At 32.0% G+C, this 10614-nt stretch overlaps 1 protein-coding gene across 1 annotated transcript; it reads right to left on the bottom strand.

Annotated features, from left to right (window-relative positions):
- Positions 1 to 614: 614 nt before the first annotated feature.
- On the bottom strand, positions 615 to 10354 carry LOC117155888 (uncharacterized). The gene is made up of 6 exons (XM_076620884.1): positions 10264 to 10354; positions 5489 to 5618; positions 4559 to 4816; positions 4041 to 4311; positions 3249 to 3596; positions 615 to 2802 (listed from the first exon to the last, which is right to left on the bottom strand). Exons 1-6 carry the CDS (start codon positions 10273 to 10275, stop codon positions 2142 to 2144), a joined length of 1680 nt encoding a protein of 559 aa, XP_076476999.1. The 5' UTR covers positions 10276 to 10354; the 3' UTR covers positions 615 to 2141.
- Positions 10355 to 10614: the final 260 nt, after the last annotated feature.

Below are 10614 nucleotides of genomic sequence, written 5' to 3'. Positions count from 1 at the left end.
CGATTTAATCGATGACTGAACAACTTGCTCGCGGAAACAATTGACCTTAATGTTCTACATTCACCGTTCTACTTCTTGTCTAATCTAACACTATGCAAAACGCTGCAATTTTATTCGCTAATAATTAAACATCATTATGTATATACTCGTGAATAATAAATCTGCTACTTTGTGTCTGTTTCATTCTTAAAAATTGGAGGTCAAAAAGATTAACTTGATTAAATCGCGAGGATGATTGGGTTAACTAGATTACACGTTCGAAGGAAAATCTTCGAGTGAAAGTGGATCATATGCGAAACCGGATATATGAAACCTCGTGCGATTTAGCGCATCGAAATATAATTCCTGTGGTAAACTTGATCATCATTATTTAAAGTAATCTTTAAAATGCGTTACATTATACATTCGTAAGTATAATATTATGATAGACGATTGAATAACTATCTGTCCATGATTTTAATTATATGTACTTATGTCTTATAGTATAATTAAACTTACAAGGATTCATGTTTGTAAACTTGACCACGAAATTCATTTCATTCGTTTCATTCGCGTACAATTATAATCTAAATAATTGGCCAGTCACATCGATTGAAACAATTAATTGAAATACGTTTGAGTGAAAAATGTTTTATTAGAAAACGCTGAAATATAAAAACTATAAAAACAGACAAGCTTATTGAATAATGATCGTTGAATTTAATCACAATAATTGTCGTTAATCGAAGACCACGTATTTATGCGTTAAATCGCAATGCAATAGGTCCTTAAAGGAATTCACAATATGGCGCTCTACTTTCATTTTTTCTTCTTTCACCGGAAATTGCATATAACAGGGAACTGGGTATATTCCGCTTATATTTCCGTATGTAAAAATTGATGGAGCACCAAATGACTTCCGTTATAGCAATACTTTTCTTTCATTCCATTTCATGGTTGTTACAAATTACTATTGAGTGTTCTGACATCGTTAAACGAAAGAGAAACGTCGAATATTTTGTGATGCAGTGTTCGATTTCTATAGGTGAAATTTAGATACATCTAAAATTTCAATACAATATGTTAAAAATACATATCACCGACCACAATTACTAACTGCGGATATTTATACATTTACGAGAATTTAAAAATCCAAAAATGGAGAGAATATTATGCGAAAAAATATACAAATATTTAAAAAATATACAATATTCATTAAAATATTATTTGAAAGATGGAACAGAACTGTATCTATGTTTCGTTTACTCAGATGTGGTCATAAAAATATAAATTTACATAAACAAGCAACTAATGACATAAGTAACAAAATAGAAAACAATATCGTATGTTGAAATAAATATTACTTCGAGTATAGCAAACTGTAAAAGCAAGCAAAAAACTCCTTCCTTCGACGAGTAAATATGTATTCATCGCTGCTATTGTTATAAATGTCTAATTAAACAAAATTTGACAGAAAATGTTAGTATAAATACTGTAACTTTTTAATTATTAAAAATAATTAAAGATATGCTATTTTCAATGAGTATAGAAGAAAACTTTTCTGAAACAAAAACGAATTACTTCTTAACATGTAGAATATAATATTATTTGAGTATTTCAGTTCACGAGTAACTTAAGTATATAAAATAAAATGCAATCGCAGCGACAGCGTTGATTTCTCTGTAATTGCATACCACGTGAAACGAATCTGACATTGATAAAAATATTGTCGCGGCAAAATACACTTTTCTTATACAACCAAAGAATTAAAAACGTTTAATTTAAAGTTCAATTGCAATTCAATTTAAAATTCAATTCTGAGTCAATCGAAAATATCAATTCCAACAATTCCAATTTTTATAATAACTGTTATCAAACAACTAACATTTAAATCAACAGAATAAACGTTTTCATTCTTTCAACGTAAATTCGAAATTAATAATGAAACTTCAACGGAATAACAAATAAATTGATATCAAGTACCTTAACTCTATCTTTGTAATCGCACCGAAAATCTAGAACCCATCGGCGACAATCTTTTCCAACGTGCGAAACGTAAAGACATCGATCCAAATAATTGAAACGACCAATTAAAAATAAAACGGAATATCGAATCAAAAGCAAATATAGAAGATACAACTTAATTGAACCAACGATTATCTTCAATATTGTCTTTCGGTAACAGGACGAACTCCATGCTCAGGTTCTTGTGCTCCAAATTGAGCCTGAGTATACTGTGACTGCGATGCATAGACTTGGCTATATCCACTTGATTGACCTTGGTACGCGTCTGGTGATTGAATCTGGCTTTGATATTGGTTTTGATTTGGATACTGATTTTGACTTTGATATTGATTTTGTTCTTGATATTGACTCTGTCCTTGATATTGACTTTGACTTTGATATTGATTTGGAGGTTGATATTGAACTTCTGGAGCGCCAGTAGGTTTAATTGGTTGAGGCACGTATGGCTTGTCAAGACGATAATCGATTTGATTAGCGATAATGTTATAAGGAATTTGTGCTTGGTATTTCAATAAACTCTGAATTTGACCAGGAACATTGGTGGAATATTGTGGTACTGGTTCAGCTGGTAGTTGTTGCGGTCGTAGCTGTCGTTGATGTGGAGCTTGTCTTCTTGGTCTAGAATATGCCGAACCTGATTGCGGATCTTGTGGTGGACCTCGTATTCGTTGTGGGGCAGGCGCGACCACTGGCGGTACTGTGTGTACGGTAGGAGATGTTGGTTGCTGTCTTAAAAGATCTTGGTAGTAGTTACGGACCTGCTCTACCTGCATTTGGGCGGCTGGCTCAGGATTAAATCTAAAAGTTAATTCTTTCGTAAAACTATTAATTCTTTTATTACTGGTTTAATTTAAGGGTGATTAAATTCAGAGTTATTATTCAAGAGTAATTATAGCAATGCAATATCAAGAGCTGGATGTATAGTGGCAAGTATACGAAAAAATTTAGAATAAGAAAGTATATAAAAATTCAACATAATTTAATTTGTAATTATTAACTAAAATTTTGAACGAGAGGTAATCAATTGAATTTATTCGCCATTGAAAAGGGTGACTATAGGTACCGGTTAGAACTTCACATTAGTCAACTAGTCCAGTTAAATGTAGGATAATATGGTATTACTAGGCTAACTGACATTTCTTTGCATAATTATCCTATATACAATACAATGATATACAAGGGTAATCAATGAATCCTAGTATTAAGTAACATGGATAATTTTACTCGTTAAATATTCAATTTACCTGTATTGTTCAGGAATTAAGTTGATATACGGAGTTTCGGCCTGGTATTTCAATAGTTGTTGTAGCTGAGGCGGAAGATTGGGATTATATTTAATTTGAGGTTCAGCCGGTGGTTGCGGAAGTCTGCGGTGTTGCTGTTGCTGTGCAGCAGGAGCTTCCGGTCTGTATTGTGGCGCCTGTCGCCTCTGTCTAGGCGGACCACGTGGTTTTCCACGATAAGCTGGTCGTCGTGGTGAAGGGGCCGGTTCCTCTTGGGCTTCGGGTTGATACCGAGGTTGATACTCAGGTTGATATTCAGGTTGATATTCAGGTCGTTGATTACCTTGTGATGCTAACAAATTTTCATATCTACAAAAAAATTTACAATGTATTATATGTATATAGATCACAACTTTCCTTTGTTTATTTCATCTTCTTATTTATTTCGTGTTTAAAAAAAATTAAATAAAATGTTTTGGTTATACCAAATTCAATACGTCAACAAATAATACTAGAAATCATTCTACTAAGATACTGTTAAGGTTCTATTATATCATCAAACTGGATTGAGATAAATAATATTATATCATTGTATTACATTGAGACACTATTATGTCACATTAACATACTATTACATAATTACATTACATGTAAGATAGCTATCCTTATTACGTCATCTAGCAACTGATAATACTTTATATAACAGTGTTTAATATTCACAGTACTAGTTCTAGATCTTTTAAAACAACTAAATACGAAAATGAAGTTGGAGAAATTAAAAAGTATTATCTTATTATGTAATATAAACATTACCTATATGGTTCAGGAATGATATTAACGTATGGAAGTTGTGCTTGCAATTGGAGAAGTTGCTTGATTTGCGTAGGTGCATTATCCAAAGGCCTCGATTGTTGTAAAGCAAATGGTTCGGGTTGTGGTGGTGGTTGCGGTTGCCTTGGTGCATGAGCCCTTTGCCGATGTGGCGCTCTTGGTGCACTTGCAATTGCAGCTTCCGAGTATTGTGCTGTCTGCTGCGCTCTTGGCTGTGGTTGTCGATCAAATGATCTCCAGTTCACTCTTAGTCCTTTCAAGCAGAAAAGGAATTTAATTTTTGACTTATTCAGAAGACATTACGCATTGTTGCTTCCGCGTGTTAGATTGAAATTAACTTATTCCGGGAAAAAGCATTCCACAGATTTTCAATACATTATAAAAGACTACTTTCATAAAATTGATATTTTACGTTTATGTTTTAATTATTGTGACAGTGAAAATGAATACAGTAATTATCAAGTATAAATATGGAGGTAAAACGCTATGGATTCACTTACCACTGGGATCATTATACTGAAGAGATTTCGCAGACCCTGAATTACCATCGTAGGAGCCTTGAATAATTGAATGACTATGTCCATCCGTTGATCCTTGGATGTTGTATGACCCTGCACTAGGTCCTTGTACATTGTAACTTTCCGCTGGGCCGCGACTGGCACCATGAATTTGAAAATTAGAATGACCATCGCTAGCACCTTGTATTTGAGCGTTACCGTCTGTTGCGCCTGTAATACTAAAGCCACCTTCGTTTGATTCTGTAAAATAAAAAGGTTAAACATGGTAAATTATATGTTAAAATTTAAATAAATTAAGTTAGAGAGATCATTACTTGCTTCATACATGTAATATTGTTGCACGAATATTATTAGAAAAGTACTTAATACTTGTGTATGTCTTCATTATCAACTTGAAAATTTGTATTCTTATAAAGTGAGTCTTTAGTTAATATTTTAAAATTCAATGAGATATTATTTTACGAAATTATTTCAGTACATTTTTATACGAATAATTCCAAACAAAGAAAGATAAAAAGTAAGACAATTACTTTCGCAGATTATTTTTACAGATATATTGCCAAACTCTTCTTGAATTTTCCAGAAAGATTTATAGTAATAATAATTATTAAATTGAATCAATATATGTACGTACGCTTTTAATTCAAATATGTAAAGATGTTCGTTTCATTAAAAATTAGAAGAGCATATTAATTAAAAAACAGCTTATTTGAAACACTATAGAGTTTAATTTGCGAAATATGTCCAAACTGTAATACAAATGTTAAAGTACTTCGACAAGGCTTTAACAAACGATGTTGGGCAAATCTGATCGTAAATTTGTATCAGCCGGAAAAATAGAGCAATGAATTATGCAGAAAGATTTTTATTCTCGTGGTAGTAGTAGGTATCGATATCTTATCTGCTTTCTACCGTTTTGATCTGTGTATTGGATTCCTTTCCCTTCCTCTATTCGTAAACCCTGGGCGACTCGATTCCCGTCACTGGGTCCTTGTATCGAGAATTGTGCCAAGCACGCTGGAACTGTTAGTAACAAAAGAACCTACAAAAAGATTATAAATACAAGTTAATTATTTCGTCTTTGTATGGTCAACATTTATTTCTTTATTGAATTTCATCTATTTTTAATTTTATTTTATTGTAATATGAAAATACTTCTAAATATCAGGAAGTGCTAATTGAACGTATTGAGTAGCAACCCATTAATTAAGCGTTTATTAAGCGTTTCCTGCTATCCAAAAGAGGGTTGTATTACACAATGATTCAAGAGCCGTATACTTTCTAATTACAGTGTTTAAGGTATTCTAAACAAAGTTCAAACGACATACCAACGCAATATTGAGTTTTTCATTCTTTCACCGGTATACATCAGTTAATTATAATATTATTATTAATAGATATATTCATTGGAAGAAATAAATAAATTTCCTTATTGATAATGATTTGTACCGAGTGTAATTATTGCCAAAATTATCGTAGATAACTTTCAACTCGAGCGATTCGAAAAGGAACTTCGAGGAATTCGTAGATAATTCGTAGATTATTCGCAAGATGCAAGTATCCTTGGCAGTGAAGTGTTTTGTTCTACAAATATTCTCATTGACGCAGTAATATTGAAAGGAGCAATAATAATAAAAAAAAATCGAAATAATTCGATTGTGTAACACGAAGTTCTAATCATAGTATTATCTAATATGGTGGAGCTTGGTTCAGTGACAGCTACGATTACGCACTAGTTCATGTCCTGTACGTTTATATGGAATTGCATTTCGAGAGCGGGGCAACGTGACTGCGAGGGAAAGTGGTAACTTCAAGACCAGATTCTTCGTGATCAAGCTAATAATAACACATTTCAGGACTATAATGAAAATTGATACATTTGAATGATTCAAGCAACGATTACTCTCATTCAAACTATGCAAATGTCCCAAACGTACAATAATGTACGTACGCACATATACATATACATACTATTGCCTCTTACCTACAACCATCGGATAAGGTTAATACATTCATTAGAGCTCATTAAGTTAATTAAACGAGCTAAATCAAGATTAGTCAAGTTACGTGTCGAATGATTTATCTAATTTCACAGCATCTCCTGTAATGATATTTTATACATGAAAATGTATACATGTATACATGCATTGTCATCTAATTATGTTAACAGTTATGTTAACTATTTTCTTTTATAATTAACGTCCTAAATAAACAAAAAACACTTCAAGAAAATATTATAAATAAATTTGGATTAAAATATTATTTTTCGATGGTAATTCCAACAATTATCGAAACTGTCAAAGCGTTTAACAATAAATTCTTTTTTATACACTAAACAATTAATTTTTTGTACAATTCTATAAATAACGATATACAACGACTTTGATAAGTAGCTTTGTATCATTGAAATCTATTTTAAGAGAACAGACTATCTGCACGATCAGTAGTTGCATTTTAAATTCAATTAGAAAGAAATCGATTAAAATTAGAATTTTACAATTTTTCTATTTATTCAAATAATTCTAGTTTTTTTAGGGATTCGGCAAAAGAATAAAATTCTACTGAAAGTTAAATAATAACTATAGGAATTATAATCGATAAAAATTATTTTATTAATATTTTGAAAGCACGATGAATAAATAAGTATCGAATGTCCAAGGTTTTAGAAAATTTCCAAGCACATATTATAGTGTGCATCGTTTCCATAAAATGTTCTATCTTGAAGAACTTTACTACGCCAGTCATAAATGGTCTTCACGGTACCAAAGCAGATTTTTCAATATTTCTACTATCTGTAGTTAAAGTTTCTGGAGAAAGGTGAATTTTGGTAATTATCAGTTTAATTAGCTCTGAACCCGATAAAATGCCAGTTTCCAGAGGGGAAAGTTTTGCGTGTCTTCGATTAGCAACAGCAATTTCCGTAATCGGGAAAAGGCGACGAGTTGCTATACCTTTCCTTCGAGCATTCCACTCGCAAGAAAAAGGAACGAAATCTATCTGGAAACCGGGACTAAGGCAGTACAGCGTGCAACTATCGAGCACAGCATTGCAAGAATTACACGCTCGCCGGTAGAAAGTGAAATATAAATTAACCGGCAGGACACGCCTGCTTCGATTATCCGTGCAAGAAAAAAGGATCTGCGCTACGAGTTCAACTTGTCTAGAGTCTAGAAGCGACTCCGTGTCAAACCAATATTAAAAAGTCGAACGCGACACAGAATATTAAATTTTCCAGGTCAACATTCTGCTGTATGTTTAGATCGTTTTCTTTATCGTTCCCTTTAAAATTTGGTTTGATCAAGCTTATTACTTTCCTCGTTTAATTTTAATTGAAACAATTGATACAAGTTTTTGTTCCATTTTATTGTTTCTTCCTTAATGTTCTATATAAGCCATAATAAGAAAACGAATTAAGTTTTTAAAATCAATTATCAGTATCGTGCAGAATATTTTCAACTTTAAATAGGATAGTCAAATACCGATAATATAATATAATTATAAAATAAGATAGAATAGTAAATATAAAATAATAGAATTGTAGAAAATATAGAATAATAAATGTAATATGTAACAAACAAAGATAAGGGATTATTATTATTATTATTATTATCTAGGATTATTGCACATGTTTTATAAACTTTTTTTTATTTTCTAAAAATCGGCACGTAATATTTTAAATAAACTGGGAGATGTTGTATCGAGCATTTCTCGATCTTCAATTTAGAATGGGAGAAAGTCTTTTCACTTTTACTAATGACATTAAAATATGTATGTGCTCTGTTTTTGTCCTAATTGTCATGTAACTGTAAGACATGGTATCTAGTGAAGCAAACAAAAGAATTAAAACTACAAATGGTATAAGATACAGAACTGTAGTTACTTCTTATGGAACTTTCATTCTGCACGTTTTAAATAGTGACTGTGAGCAGGAAACTAAAAACAGTACAAATGCGAACAAGATTATCTTTCAAGTTTACTATCATTATCTTTTTGGCTTTCTTCGAACTATCATTCGAAGCAAATTAACTGTGAAATTTATAAAATCAATCTTCGTTAACGAAATAATATCTAAACCATGCATACCTTTTATTGCACAGAATTAAAACTTTTATGTAAATTTTTTAATTTCAATACTTACTTATTTATTAAGATAAATGAATGCAATATGTTGTTTATATTCCGACAAGCAATTAATTTAACGACAAATCAATCTTTTGAAGTATTATTTAAGAAATATTAAATTAGAAACATATGATATACAGCGGCAAGCTGTAAATAAACAATAAACAAAGAAATGCTTATTCATAAATTCAACATAATATTACGAATAACCCCATTTTTAGTTTTAATAATAGTAGTAATAATAATAGTAATAAGTGGAAATTTATGCTCCAAAAAATTCTCATTGTCTATTTTTTTCTAGGTATCTCAGATTTTCTCGATAAACATCAAAATAATTATCTTATTCGATTATCTTAAACCGATTATTACAACAATTGTCGGCGCAACATAAATAATATTACGGTCACGTTCAGCCGTTGTACTCGTAAAATGGGAAAGCGTGACATTTCGAAGAGAACCATGTCTTCTTAACCATCGATAAATAAATTTATGTACTCATTTCTTGTCTGAGAAATTACTTACAATGTAATTATAATGACAGATTGTGAATCTGCCGCAGAAGCATACATTCCAGTTGTTATGTATTTTAATATAAACTTAGTTTGTCATATTTTTGACGGCATAGTTTTACATGACACAATTATAGTTTTAATTATTGTATAAAGATGTAAAATAATATCTTTTCTTCAAAATGAAATGATTAATGTTCCTTATTATTTAATAAAATGAAATCAGATTTATTACTGTAAAATCAATATCACTGTAAAATATTACAAAGCTCCTAGTCAAAGAAATTTTGAAGTCAAACTTGTCTTTAACACACTAGTGCCCTAAATTCATAAAAATACTCCCCTAAAGCATTAACTATATGGTTATCTATATTCTAGATTATATTATAATTTCTAAGTGACCCATAATCTACACCATAATTGCAATTAAGATCTGCATCTCTTGCATCTAATTTCTATCCTATCTGCTTTGCTCCCAGAATGATCATAAAATTATTATTACTACATTAAATTCAATTCTTATCTTCAGCATCACGTAAACGTAATACAAAGGTAATTTCACCCCGAAATAATTTCACGATCAATTTCATGCTACGTTCACGGCACAAACGCGACGACTTTCCTTTCGACAAACAACCCGTGCTCAGTATAATTAATCCACGGTGCGTAAACTCGTATACCGTTTTACGAACGTGTTACGGAAACGCGCGTCGATGTGGGACATCTCGTGGTAATTAACCGCACGCGACACGTTTAGTTCTGCTACATTCCAATTTTCAAATCCTAGACACCTATTACACGTACGTCTAAATTTTCCTTCGCATATTACATACTTCGAATATGAACCACAAAATAAAGTGAGGTGGAGGGATAAAATAAAATCACGCATTAAATAATTCCCTTCGTCCGAATGAGAATTCACTAATCAAAGAGCAAAAGTTCTATCATCAAGAAATTAAATTCATCTTATTTTCAATTTTAAAGAAAATTGAAATGAAACGGAATTGGTTTAGATGGTTAGTAAGCGTATAAAAGATACGGAAAAGAGTTACTTACGAGCAAATTCATGGCGAGAAAGCAAGCTGCTCGATGCGTTCAAGGGTGGAGTGTATCTGAGGCGGCCGCGCGGTCACCGGAACAACTTTATATGCGGCTACGTAAAAGGCGCCTTTCGGCGACGGGGATGTGACTTCTCGTGCCACCTCCACCAGCCCCTGGTTTTATCGCCTCTTTGGATTACCGTTCCACGGAACTGGCTTTTCAATTCGCCTACTACCTTTTCCCGCGGTTCCCATCAACTAGTCTCACTACCAACAGCGATGGTTCCTCTATGCAAAACAGGACAACAGTTATGGTCGACTACTACATATTTCACTATTGATATATTGTTGTGATACCGGAAATATT

Source organism: Bombus vancouverensis, chromosome 8, assembly GCF_051014615.1.
Source record: "Bombus vancouverensis nearcticus chromosome 8, iyBomVanc1_principal, whole genome shotgun sequence".
Classification (NCBI taxonomy): domain Eukaryota; kingdom Metazoa; phylum Arthropoda; class Insecta; order Hymenoptera; family Apidae; genus Bombus; species Bombus vancouverensis.
The sequence above is the reverse complement of the archived record's forward strand: the minus strand, read 5'-3'. Positions and strand labels throughout refer to the sequence as shown.

What these genes read in the sequence shown, in the direction of transcription:
- LOC117155888 (XM_076620884.1), bottom strand. An exon ending in TCAGTATAATGATCCCAGTG is followed by an intron (nt 4,312 to 4,558) that starts GTAAGTGAATCC and finishes TCTGCTTGAAAG; the next exon opens with GACTAAGAGTGAACTGGAGA. An exon ending in ATCATTCCTGAACCATATAG is followed by an intron (nt 3,597 to 4,040) that starts GTAATGTTTATA and finishes ATTTTTTTGTAG; the next exon opens with ATATGAAAATTTGTTAGCAT.